At 41.0% G+C, this 13528-nt stretch overlaps 1 protein-coding gene across 1 annotated transcript; it reads right to left on the bottom strand.

Annotated features, from left to right (window-relative positions):
• Positions 1-912: 912 nt before the first annotated feature.
• C1H2orf49 (chromosome 1 C2orf49 homolog) lies at positions 913-12853 on the bottom strand. Its single transcript, XM_032201697.1, has 4 exons — positions 12725-12853; positions 10499-10665; positions 5581-5953; positions 913-2482 (listed from the first exon to the last, which is right to left on the bottom strand). The coding sequence occupies exons 1-4, from the start codon at positions 12851-12853 to the stop codon at positions 2426-2428; spliced, it is 726 nt and encodes a 241-aa protein (XP_032057588.1). The 3' UTR covers positions 913-2425.
• Between the last annotated feature and the right edge of the window lie 675 nt (positions 12854-13528).

Raw genomic sequence — 13528 nt, 5'->3', positions numbered from 1 at the left:
TGCTGCGTGTAACTGGGGAAGGGAAGTTTGCTCCTAGTTCCTGCCACCATTCTTAAATTCATCTTTTTTTGCACCACCTGTGCAGTAGTCACAGGTTGTTCCTCTCTCATTAATTCAACAAGCTACATAGTTGCATTGGATCAGACTTGGTTTCCTGTACAGTTTGAAGAACTTTGCTGTCTGCTATTTCTGAAGTGCACACCCTCCTAACCTGATCTCACCAGATAATTAAAATCTGTCCGGTAGTGACTTCGTTCTGTGATGAAGGCTGCAGCCAAGAACATCCATCCTTACATCCACACCCCCTAAAGCCAGAGAGCGCCCACCTCCTTTAGCCTCTTCTGGGGTGCTGCCGGTCTCCCAGCACACTGCAGCTCCACGCTAGTACTTTGCTGAGAGAAGGACTGCTGCTATCTAAAGCAGCAGCATAGGGCAGTAAGAAGAGCATGGCTTGCACCCTGCAAAAAAGGTTACAGCAGCATGTAAAATGGTCCCAGCTTTGGGGAAAGGTAGGTGAAATGTGGCAAAGCTGGAAAGCGCAGGAGCCTTAAAACAAGACTCTTACCATGCAATGGCAGCATCAGGCTGTCATTCCAGTACAACTCTGCAAAGCACTCCTTAACGGTACGACACACACACATACTCTTCCAGCAACTGGAACTACAACAAAATAAAACCTAGGCTCTAAACTACTGCCAAGAAGCCACCCAGAAAACAGAACTCCTGCCAGTTACACTAGTGCAAGGAGCAACACTTCACGTGGTAAAAAAACACTGTTAAAACTCAAAAGTAGCCATGGAGCCTTCTACTCTAAGTATTTCTTAAGTTCCAGTCACTTGAATTCCACTGAAATGTAACTGCATAAAATGGACCGGTCTAATTACATCGTAAAAACAAGTCAGAACTACTTGGTTTGCTTTTAATTGAATTTATTTAAATAGGATAAGGCTACTTAAAAGACAACTCTTTACATACAAAATGTACATTACGTTAAAGTTTGCTGTACTCAAGTACAAAAACTGCACAAGTGTTTAGTAAAAGGGAAACAGCACACAATATTTCAAAACACACATTCTTACCATTTTACAGCATTCAAGAAGTGCCTTTTATGTCACAACAGTGAATGGACAACTGTCAGTAATGAATTAAGCTACAATTTTTGGTTTCAGTACTAACCAATTAAAAAAAATGTAAACAAGCCTTCAGATCACTACTGACAGCTTATTTTAGTGAGTTAGCTAAGTGGATTCAGAAGTAGATTTTTTGTTTATGTTTTACTAAGTCTGGAAGTACTATTGTTTTCTACCATCCATATATTTAAAATGGATCAGGCTTCATCCTGAGCCACTGAGATTTAATAAAAAAGTTGCCATCAACTTAACTGGATGCCTGCCTTATAAGGCACTACCAATAATCCAGGTAAAACCTCAAGTTTCACAGAAAACCAACATCCACCTTAAATGATCATATGAAGGGAAGAGAACAAAATATGTATTTTTTAAGAGTGCAACTACATACACTAATGCTCTTAAGGTGGTACTTAGTCTTCCTGACCCTTTCCCTCTCCAACTGTTTGTAAGCTGAGAAAGCACTGGCCTGAATTCCACAGGTTTTCCCCATATTTTATGAGCATGATTATAACCAGGAAAACAAGCAAATCTGCTATATCGGCACATTTTTACACTTACATGTGTAGAAAATATGCCTGTGAGTATTAGAGAACATGGCACTAATCCATTCGCTACTTCCTCTCAAAGATTCGTATCAGACAGCCTAATAACATACTTCCGTCTGTGCATTTCTTATCTCATAAGTCAATAAGAGAAACTTCAATTTGAAGCAATGCTGTTAAATAGTTCATCTCTTATTACCAACTTAACCTGCCCTGTAAATTCTACACTCATGTTCTGTGCAACAAAAAGGAGAAAAAAAAAAAGTGTCTCAGAACAGCTTATCAGCAGAATAGTCAGTTTTCTCATCTAAATTAGCTATCTTCATGAAGCCAAGAAGGCTCCTGGGATCGCTCTGAATATCAATAACTATTTTAACTATTTATCCAGAAGTGGAACAGAACTGAATCTTACTGAAAACAAATCAAAGAATATTTATGCATGTGATTTGTAAGGACACGTAGGAGATGAACTATAATAATCTTGAAAACTAAAAGTGGAGGGTTTGGTGTAATGTAATATTACCACTTTTTAAAGAGGGAATAAACTGTTTGGTGTACAATAGTAGACACTCTTAAGGTGACTGGTGATAATGACTCCAGATTTACAACAGGGAACCTTTAAACTTGTTAAAACTTCACAGCAATCTGAATCCCTGTAAGGTTTAAAAAGAAGAGTACCTAAACTGTTCAAATATGACTTATCTGTTTGAAAACATGGAAGTAACATTTATGTTTGGAGCACCGCTAGCTACTTCATGGCCATGTAACATGCTGGATTTTCTTTTTTGCTTCCGTAGGCTTTAGGTCATTCTGCAAAAGAAGAAAACATACAAGCATTCTTAGATATATTGCACCAAGTTGATATTAATTATTAACTTGAAATGTTCAAACCTAGTACTATTGCTGTACTCAGCTACTATGCAGCTTTCTATTGCCATCTTGTGGAGAAAGTTGAATATCACAGAGATAGAGAAGAAGGAAATAAAGCCCATTAATTTAACTACATGCAAATCACATACATCTTTTGCTTTTCCTTAATCCCTAAATGAGTTAGACAGAAGTTAACAGGCACGCATTAGAGCTTTAGAACACCCTTTTAAAGTTCCTTTAAATTGTCTTCTTAAAATACTTTCTAAAATAAGATTGTGTAAAGAAAATAATCAACAGAATTAGAAAATCAATTCACTGTCGTTAAACAGAAAATGTCAGTAAAAAAAAGGAAAAGTAGGTCTTGCTTTGCAATGACCTATATAAAAATGTAAAATAATTGCTGAAGCCTCTTTCAATCCCCGCTCCTCCCCTCCAAGAAGCCAGAAAACACTAAGCAAGCCTAAAGTAAAACGATGGGAGATTTAAGCGGTGAAATAAATACCTTTCATCATCTAAAATAAGAAAAATATCTGAGAAATTAGGGCTTTAATAGTTCACACAAAGAGAATAAACACAGCTACATGACTTTTCCAGATCATTTTGAAAAACTAGTTTTGGCATGACCTAGAGATCTCTCTTCTCCTTAGGAGCTAAAGAGGTAGCAGCTGACAGCAGTCCTGGGTGTCTTAGCCACTGAGAGGTTGTAACAAATTAATCAGAAGGATAATTCTGTGCTATTCTGCACAAAAACTTCATTTTTTCTTGGAAGTCAAAACCCAATCACTTTACTGAAAAGGCAGTTGTCATTACTATTATTATACTAAAAATATACCAGGCTTCATAGGCTACAGGCATTGGAAAGAATTGCCCAGGGAGGTGGTGGAGTCACTGTCCCTGGAGTCAAGGAAAGGCTGGACGTGGTGCTTAGGGACATGGGTTAGTGGGTGACATTGGCGGTAGGGGGATGGTTGGACCAGGTGATTTTGGAGGTCTCTTCCAACCTTAATGATTCTATGGTTCTATGATTCAGCCATAAGCCAAGTGTACTGCTTCTTCCTGCCAGTGTTATTATTCAATACTGAATTCTATAATTTCAGACAGTTAAGTAACATCCATTGGACACACTTACCTAATTTCAAACTTTTTTGACCCACGTTAACCAAGGCATGACTGAACTTACCTGTACTAAACCGGACAACAAACTGTGGCTAAGACAGAAAGTCAAGTATCAGAAGCCCTGGCTTCCAAGTGTCAGTAATATAGCGTCACTTAAGTGTTCGCCATTATGTCCGTGAAATATTCAAGTAAAATATAAAAAAGCTGAGAGGTGTATGCCAAGCACGTTTCAAAAGCTCTGCGGGTTCAGATCTGACCAATTAAGAAGTTCTAAATAAGTTAGTGGTATTGGTAGTAGGAAACACCTCTCCAACATAAACTTGATTCAGGGCCACAGCTGTGACACTTGTAATTAAAACCCTTGTTGTTAAAGCTGCCTTTCAGAACAGGGATATGTTTAGGTGCTTGTGTTTAGCAGAATTTTGAAGGAACCTACCAAGCTATGCAGTAAGGATATCACCTGCATTCCTTTATGTAAGAATTAAAAAGAGAGAAGGGAAAAAACAAAGAAAGAAAAACAGCAAAGGAAGGAAAAAAAAATGAAAGGAAGAAACAAGGATGAATAAAAATATTACATGAGGCAATACTGAAGTAACAGAAATAAGGTGTGGTGTCCTGAGAAAATTTCAGTCAATGTAACAGTGTAACTGCATGCTGCATTTCTAAAGCTCCCCCTGCAGTTCAGCCAGGATCATATACCTCTATTTCCTACTTTGAAGCCTGGACTTGTTGCAATTACTCCTGTATTTCACTGGAAACGTAGAAGAGCCCTTGCATTTATTTAATACATTTGTATTATGAATGAATACAGTGCAAATGTAAGACTTATCCCTACCTTGCAGCTGCCCCATTACTGGGCTCTGCTCCTTGCTCTCTGGCAAGAACTTAGCCTAATAACACCTTCACCAACATTCAAATACTGCTGCATCTTTCTCCTCAACTTGTGGCTGTGTTCAGCACCATTACTTCCACTTTCAAAGGTCCATCCTTCTGAAGTCACATATCCTGCTTTAGTTCTTCTCTCACCTCTTCGGCTTACCAGCCTCCTTCTGCCCCATCCATAACATGGATCTCTTCTCTACCTAGATTCGTTTGCAGCTGAATCTAACTTACAGAAAAGAGGTCACTATTTAGTGTTATGATTAACAAATCAGCGATCAGTTTTCTACTTGAGAACAGCACCCTCCTGTTCAAGATCTCAGCACATCCTTCTCATCATCTTATAGAAATCCAGGTACCTGAGCAAGATCACCATGGCTCAAAATGAGCACTCGACCTTCGTCCTCTCACTCCAACTAGCACGGTTTGTTGTTGCTCTCATTCAGACCCACAATCTAGGCAGCTCTCCAGATTTTCTCATCCAATTCCTACCTCTAGCTTGCCAATTCCTATGTGAGATTTCAAACAGATGGCCTTCTTCCTTTAAGGACACATGCTACAGCTTGCAGCATCTCACTTCAGTTCCTTCAACATCTCCTCCTTCACTTTGACAAATGAAAGCTTGTCTTAATCATTCAAGTGTGATTGTTACAAATGTTATCATTCCACTTTTTTCTCCCCTACTACAAAACAGACCAGGCTGCTCTTGTTCTCTAAAGCCTGTCCTCTCTCTCAGACCTACAAGTAGGGTTATTTTTGTTTGCTTTAGTTGACCCTGCTACCAGCACCACCTTACATATTACCTACTTGCTCATTTTACAATGACATGCACGTTTTCTGCAGAGCTGCCTCTAACACAGAAGCTTCCCACAAACAAGTAAAAAATACTTCATTTTTTTCCTGCTGGTCTCTCCCAAACCAGCTACTCCTTTCTAAATACTGTACTATTACTCCAACATAAAATAATCCTGGGAATTCTTACCAGGTTCTACCTTTGGTTCCTTCAACTTTCAATAAAAATAAACGTACGTGAACATACATACCGGCAAATCAGAGTCTTCTTTTGGAACAGATCTCTTTAACTTCACAACAGTAGCTCCTGCTACTGGAGTCAAAGGGTACGCCTTCAGATTAGCCAATACACTGCTATTAGTCTTTGAAATATTGTTCTGCTTAGCCTCACTATTCCTCACTTCCAGCTTAGCGTCCTCTGGTAAACTGGAGGCTGAAATGTATGATGAGGCATTTGAAGAAGCTGATAATCTCCTAACAGTGTTGGTGGTGCTTCCAGCTGGGGGTGGTTTTAGGCGATCGGTAGCTCCATTTTCTGTCTTCTTCACTTTTATGCTTGTGCTCGTTGAACTGCCATCAAACACAATTAATGGCCGTTTCCTCAATCCTTCCACCGCTGTAACACTGAAAATACAAATTGTAAAATGATCACAAACACAAGCCAGATGACTCAAAAATAGCATATCCAAGACATAAGCAGTAAAAATGACTTCAATCTTGCCTAAAGTAAAAATACATTCCAAAATACTGTCCTTAAACTCTTAGCTGCCCCAAATTTAAGCAATACGAAAAATTCCAAAATACAAAGGGGCGTGGGTGTGTATGTGTGGAAGAGTATGGGGCATGCAGGAGGTCAACAAAGAGGGTTGAGTGAGGAACCTTCCAGACAGGCACATTTGTACATCCTAAGATTTCACACTTAACTTATACCACTGTAGCTCTTCATGAATAGCAAAAGACATTAAAAGTCATTAAGTATTTAAAAAGTATTTGAGAAAGTGTGAACCACCTTACAAGAACAGGATCTAATATTCTGATGCTTCTAAATCTCCCCAGTTCGATACTTATTCAAAATCGTAAGTGTTAAGACAGCCTAAGGAACTGTGAGATGAGGAATGAAAACGTTACGCAAAAAAGAATGCATACTTGTTTCTGAAATAACCTGTTGAGCAGGAACCCTAAGCGGATTTAATGCCTTTTGAATAGTTTGTGCCTTTGTGTCTAGTCAGAGCTGGCCAATTTAGTAACAACTGATTTATGAAAAAAAGAATACTATCGAGCTCGTATTAAAAGACCAGTATCAGAAGACGGAAAGGGGGAAGGGGAGGAAGAGTTATCATACCTTACTCTACATCAATTTAGAGTTTTAAAACGTTTTGCTTAAGAATGGCAAAGATGAACTGTTCAGATTTAACAAATAAAAAAACAATTCACCATTAAGTCATAATATTCCTGTTTAAAAACTTCAGTTTTCAGTACGCACTTACTGTTTAGCCATCTTGCATAAAACAGGGGAATAGAAGTTGAACTACAGGGTTTTCAACAGAGAAATACATTCATTAATTTGACAATATTGATGTTAGATATATCTACAGACTTTAGAAGAAGCCACAAGTAGAGGTTTCAGTTGTTTGATCTGAAACATTAGATTAGTAGCTGCTGAAAACTTCACACGTTAAAATAAGAAATGATACGTCTCGTTTACAATTTCTGTCAAGACCAGGGATTTCTGGAATGAAAGGAGTAACAGTTTAGGGACTCACAGAGCAAAAGAAAGTTCAGCTTTTCTTCAGATTTGCTTCTACCTTACTATCTGTTCACAACAATACACGTTACACAAGCCTCCTCTTTTTCTATTCAGCAGCTTCCCAGAACTGATAGACACAGAGACCTTAATTTCATTTGGTACATTTGTTAAGGGATCAGACAGCCCTTTGGGTTATATCTACATAACTGTGGCCTATAGAAGAGCTTCTACAAAACATGACTAGCTTCCAAGGAGCGCTCAACCAGACTGTAGATAAGGTTTCACTGAAACAATAGCAGTATTTAACATATCCGTTATATTAAGGAGTACAATTTCACTTGAAAAGCCTAAAAAGCTGATACATGCCTCAAAAATAAAGCATGATACTCTTTGCTCACTTTGGCTTTGTCTAAGACTTAACACTACAACAACAACAACAACAAAAAAAACATTCCCCAGCAGCCTTTTTGGAAAACTAGTTTATAAACTATGTGAAAGAGGGGACTTTATACCTTTTTTCAGTCACCTTCCTTAATTTAAAGTATTTTTTTTTCCCCCTCTGGAGATTTTTTCTTTTTTTTTTTTTTTTTTTTTTTAAGTTAACCTTTAAGACTAGTAATTCAAGAACTATGATTCTACCTGGATTGTTATCTATGCTACTTAATTTTAGAGTTGTAGCACTTGTACAGGTGACCACATGCTACAATACAATACAGGTAATACTCCCAGAGAAGCACTTTGGGCAAGTTCCAAAAGAAAACTGGACACCGTACCATCAAGCATTGTCACATCTAATTTTTAGAAAAGTGGCTCGCAGACAAACACAGAACCTGAGGTGTGACATTTGTTTTATTTACATCAAGTAGAGAATGCTTAAAAGCCTCAGAGTAGGAATTACGTTAACCAGCACTCTTCTGAGGGAGGATACTGAAGCCATAACAGCTGAAAATAAACAGTTTGAGATGGTGTTCCTTTCCACAAGACACTCCGTGAAACCTAAATTTTAATGCACGTCTCCTAAATTCTGGGGAAGTGCTCAAACCACGCTATAAGCCAGGCTTATAACGGTGGGCATGCTCTAATCCTGATGTTTATTATGTAGTGCATGGTGAAGAACTCAAGATTTGCTAGAGGAAGCAAGAACTTCTCTATACAAGCAAGCAGGGTTTCTGCTTTTTCAAATGATTATTCAGATCACTCATGCAGTCAGCTCTGGAACAGCTCCTGACCATGAGGACAAGTGAACAAAAAATGTTCCTTGTCTAGCCCAGCCTGGTACTTAATGTAACACCCTAAAAATTATCAGCGCTACCAAGGCCACAGCCCAGAGCACGCACAGCCACAGAGCTCCCAGAGAATGAGTTTGTGGCTGAGATTCTCCAGACTCCATAGCATTTCAGAAATTACACATACATTTTGAGATGCAAACAGTCCTCCTCCCTCCAGCAGTCAAGATGCTCTTACAGATGTTTCTGCAAAATAGCTGTCCCTAAACACAAATACTTTCTGAAACATTTGAGGTTGGATACAGTGCATTTGTTCTTATTCAGTGTGATTGCCTGCAGACTCAAAATTCGGAAATAAGATGTTTCAACTCTCACCTCAGATATTACATTATATTATTGAGGTATAACATGATACTGCAACTCAGCAAGTCTTTTAGGACTTGCCAGCAATCACCAGCAGTAAAACTAAACAGTCCTCAACACTGAGCTTTAAATTTCAATTGAAGTTATTAATGTGTTTTTACCTCCTATCTGCAGCTATTAGAGGTATGCAACTACACACCGAGCTCTGCTGAGCGTCTCCAAGCCCCACAGTAACCCGAGCACACTCTGGAAAGCAGAGCCTTCCCACAGTGGAATGCAGCAGACAGCTCCTGTTATTCAAATGATGAATCAGCTTATCTGACTTTGAGTAAGTAATTGTACTTTTAGTTCAGTTTATCTCTGACTTGCACATAACTTACAGCCCCATAACGGCCACAGATTTTCTTGTTTTGAAAAACAAGAACGTCAAGGTCTACTTCCTTGTCTTCACAATGGCATGACACCAATTCTCCTTAAGCTGACAAACACAGCTACGAGGAAAACCATACTGTTGTAACATCCACAAAGATCACCAAACTTCCATGATTTTTCCCATGACCATACCATAACTGAAGTTTTCTCTGTGCAACTTTTACTTACTGAACGTGCTGAAATTCGATTACCTCGATTACCTGGTTCTCTGGGAGCAGCAAGTGGAAAAGAAAAGCAGACTGGTGGATTAAAGATACCTACTTTTACTGACCATTTCCCTAGTAAAAATAGGTTTGAGCCTTACTGAGTTTTATTACATCAAAATAACAGCTCCTAAACTTCCTCTACATATGATGTAAGGATGAAGCCATTCTCCCATCTAAAAATTAACACAGCTGCCTTCTCTCAAAAACATCCTCCCCACTATCTTTAGTTCTCTGATAAAAAATTCTTTTGCACCTATTTCAGCACACCAACAGTGTCTTATTATTTGAACACTAACCTCATGCTTTTATCTTCAAGTCACAAACGGACCACTCTACAAACAGACCTTTTAAGCACATGAGGAAAAAAAGATAAGTCAGTACCCTAGACACTGATTTAAAAAAATCACTTGCCAGAATTTGTTTAGTTCTTCCTTGTTAGAAACCTCTGTAAGACTTATGAAATTATGAAAATATGAAACAAGCTGTAATAGTGCAAAAAGCACAACAAGAATTTCTGTCCTCCTTTCCTTTAGCGTTTACTGATGGAGCTAAATCAGACTTGCCACCCATGCACATCAAAGTTAAAGCCTTGGGCAGGGAGGAGGTTTGGGGAAGAAAACATCCTGTTAAATAAACTTTCGAGGAAGATTTTGCTTTCTGATCAAATCCAAACATAAAAGGTTTTGAACACAAGGCAGAATACTCTCAGAAAGGAGGCGTTAGTTTTGACCTGGACACACAAAACTGCTGCAGCATACATTCCTGACTCAGCAAACCAACCCTGTTCAGTGAGCAAGCATAGTTAAATATGCCACTGGTATTTGTCTTAACACTGTAAACACGATTATTATTATTTAACAATTATAAGGTGAAAACAATAATGATTTTTCTTCTTGATATACTATTTTGAAACATAGCAATAAAAAACAAGTACTATAAGCTGGATGCCATTAGTAACATTTAGATGACAAAAAACATCATCCTTTTTCCCTATTATTGGAGGAGGATCCAACACTTCTGACACAGGCTATGACAGAATTCCTGCTAAACTGTAATAATGTTCAAAACTTTGAACAACAAAAAAGCAAGAAATACAACTAAAACTTGTACAAGTTTTAGAGGTCAGCCAGATGAAGACCAAACTAACTGCATTTTCCTAAGTTCTCCAGATCTATCCCGTTGAAAGCCAAATTACCTTTTATTTTCACTTTTCGTTTCATTTTGCTGTCTTTTCTTTTCCATCATTTTCCCCCATCGACTTTTGGGTAGGTCACGCTGAGGCAACGGAATGGCATGTTGAATGTAGAGATCAGTGAGGCCGTCTTTGTCCATCTTCACATCATTTTTGACAAGGATGTTCTTCTGTGGGGAACAAGAAAAAAAAAAGTTATTATTGTGACAAATTCAAAGCACAAACAGTGGCCAAATTTCACTTTCAAAAGCCATTCTGAAGTAGTGAATTGGGCATAAATGCCAGGGTGTCAGTGCTGAGGGGGCTGTAGGGGTTACCCCCATGGGAGGCAAGGAAGTGCCCTGTGCCAGTGACAGCCATTTCCGGCTGATAACTCTGAAAACAACTCTGAAAACAACCCACTGCACACCAAAGCTTCAACCAAGCAGAGAAGGTCATGGCGCCAATGCTGAAATACTTTCAGTAAAGGGCAAGAGCCACTAGGGACAGGAGACACAAAAGGAGACAGAGGAGAAGGCGCATGAGGAGCTGTGTGAAGAGGTGCTCTCCTTCCTCGTGCAAGGAACTGAGGACTGACAGCAATCCACACCAGACAGAAGAGAAGTTGAGTCCAGGAAGGGAGGAGAGGTGTTTCCCGTGTGTTTGTTTAATGGTTTCTTTCTGCCGTTTCTTACTTCGTATGCATTTTCTTCCTCTGTTCCTTGATTCTTATTCATTTTCTTCTGCTCCAGAATGGGTTTCTCCACGGATCACAGTCTCCATGAGGTTTTTCCTGCTCCAGCAAGAGCCCTCCACAGGCTGGAGCCCACTCAGAGGCACATCTGCTTTCCAGAGCCCATCACCAGCCACGTCCCCAGAATCAATTTTTCATGAGTCCTGTTTCCCCATTCTCCTCACATCTTCTCATCTGTCTACTCCTGCACAGCCTCTCTTTGCCTCCTGCTGCTGCCACTCTTTGTCAAGCAGATTTGAGCAGTACCACGTGTTGAAGTACCACTGGTTGAAGCTTTGGTGTGCAATGGGCTGTTTTCATCGCTGTCAGACAGCTGAACCTAGCTGTGACCGGCACAGGGCAGTTCCTCACCTTTGCCTGCACAGATAATCTCCACAGTCCACTGCTATGCAAGCCCTGCAAATCTTCCCAATAAAAATAGTTACACAAGAAACTTAAGTTCTGATAGAACCACTGTGGTTAACCAAGGTTTTCATGCACTCTTAAACATTTCCCTAAATCCAACTACAAAGCCAGAACTCTCATTTGTACCTCCAAAAAACAGGCAACTAGAACATAAAGCAGTTCAAACTCCCAGCCATGGAGCTCTGCTTTTGCACCAGTTCCCAACACGTGAGTTGCTAAGAGAGACTTCTTGTCACTGTCAGTTATAAAAGCACACAGATTTTCTTTCTGATCATACACAAGGTTGTAAAAACAAATTTTGGTGCCTTCTACCAAATTTATTAAGAGAAAAAAAATAGTAATGTCACGCAAACACAGGCCACTGAAAACAGGTCAAGTTTCTGCTGCTCCAATGAGCAGCAGAAATGCTTTATAACTTCTGATAGGGGCTCAAAATTCGTACGCTGTTGTGCACATACACTATGTGAACAAGAGCATACAAAGTTGATAGATCTCACATAAAAGCCTTAGAAGATTGTTTCATGCACCTAACGTTGCAGATAAGGCAGTAGCAAGTGCATCAGTACTTCAGTACATCAACTGAAGCTTCAAAATGGGCTATAAGTCACTTTCAAAGTCAGATTTTTCAACAGCATGCAGTTAAACATTATCTCTGCTGGCTGTGAAGGACGTGTTCTCTTTAGCTCACTGAGTATGCATGCACCAGCCTTAACAGAGGAGATCAACTGTCCGCGGGTAACTCTACTGTTGTACGTAAATAATGCCTCACAGACACACAAAGTTTGATAAATTATTCTTTAGCAACCACAGGAGCAGGGTTCAGACATAGCCCCTATGAAAACAAGGGGGGCAACTCTCAGGCTGCACGCCTCTTTTAAGCAAGTATCCAACCTACAGAGCACAACATTGCCTTTTTTTTTTTTACATTATTTTTTAATTATTTCTTCCCTGAGTGCTTCTGGTGCGCCCGACCGGCGAGCCCAGAGAGGGGCTGGGACAAAACCTCCCACACGGCAACCGCTGGGGCCCGAGGCCGGCCTCCCCCCCCCGGCCCCGGGCAGGGCCGCGCCCCCCCTGCGGGGCCGCCCCACCTGCTCGAGGGTGAGCAGCAGGAACTCCTCCGAGAGCAGCTCCGGGTGCAGCAGCAGCTCCGAGGCCGAGCGCCCCAGCGGCCGCTCCGCCGCCACAGCGCCCGCCCAGCCCCGCCGCTGCGCCGCCATCTTGTGCCGCCGGCACCGCTTCCGGCCGCCGGGCGGGGCTGAGGGCGGAAGTGGCGTCAGAGACGGGCGGAAGGGAAGGGAAGGGACCTCAAGATCATCGAGTCCAACCTCTGACCTAACGCTAGCAGTCCCCACTAAACCATTTCCCTAAGCTGTACATCTAAACGTCTTTTGAAGACTTCCAGGGATGGTGACTCCACCACTTCCCTGGGCAGCCTGTTCCAATGCCTCACAACCCTTTCAGTAAAGAAGTTCTTCCTAACATCTAACCTAAAACTCCCCTGGCTCAACTTAAGCCCATTCCCCCTCGTCCTGTCACCAGGCACGTGGGAGAACAGGCCAACCCCCACCTCGCTACAGCCTCCCTTGAGGTACCTATAGAGAGCGATAAGGTCGCCCCTGAGCCTCCTCTTCTCCAGGCTGAACAAGCCCAGCTCCCTCAGCCGCTCCTCGTAGGACTTGTTCTCCAGGCCCCTCACCAGCTTCGTCGCCCTTCTCTGCACCTGCTCAAGCACCTCGATGTCCTTCTTGTAGCGAGGGGCCCAAAACTGAACACAGTACTCGAGGTGCGGCCTCACCAGAGCTGAGTACAGGGGGACGATCACCTCCCTAGCCCTGCTGGTCACACTGTTCCTGATACAAGCCAGGATGCCGTTGGCCTTCTTGGCCACCTGA

This window comes from Aythya fuligula, chromosome 1 (assembly GCF_009819795.1).
Source record: "Aythya fuligula isolate bAytFul2 chromosome 1, bAytFul2.pri, whole genome shotgun sequence".
Taxonomy (NCBI): Eukaryota; Metazoa; Chordata; class Aves; order Anseriformes; family Anatidae; genus Aythya; species Aythya fuligula.
Note: the sequence above shows the minus strand (reverse complement) of the source record. Positions and strands in the feature narration are given on the sequence as shown.

Bases quoted from the DNA above. Each gene is read 5' to 3' on its own strand.
- C1H2orf49 (XM_032201697.1), bottom strand. From the start codon at position 12,853: ATGGCGGCGCAGCGGCGGGGCTGGGCGGGCGCTGTGGCGGCGGAGCGG. The intron at 10,666-12,724 runs GTGGGGCGGCCC...TGTTCCCCACAG, and splicing joins TGCTGCTCACCCTCGAGCAG to AAGAACATCCTTGTCAAAAA. The intron at 5,954-10,498 runs GTAATTTGGCTT...TTGTATTTTCAG, and splicing joins ACGAAAAGTGAAAATAAAAG to TGTTACAGCGGTGGAAGGAT.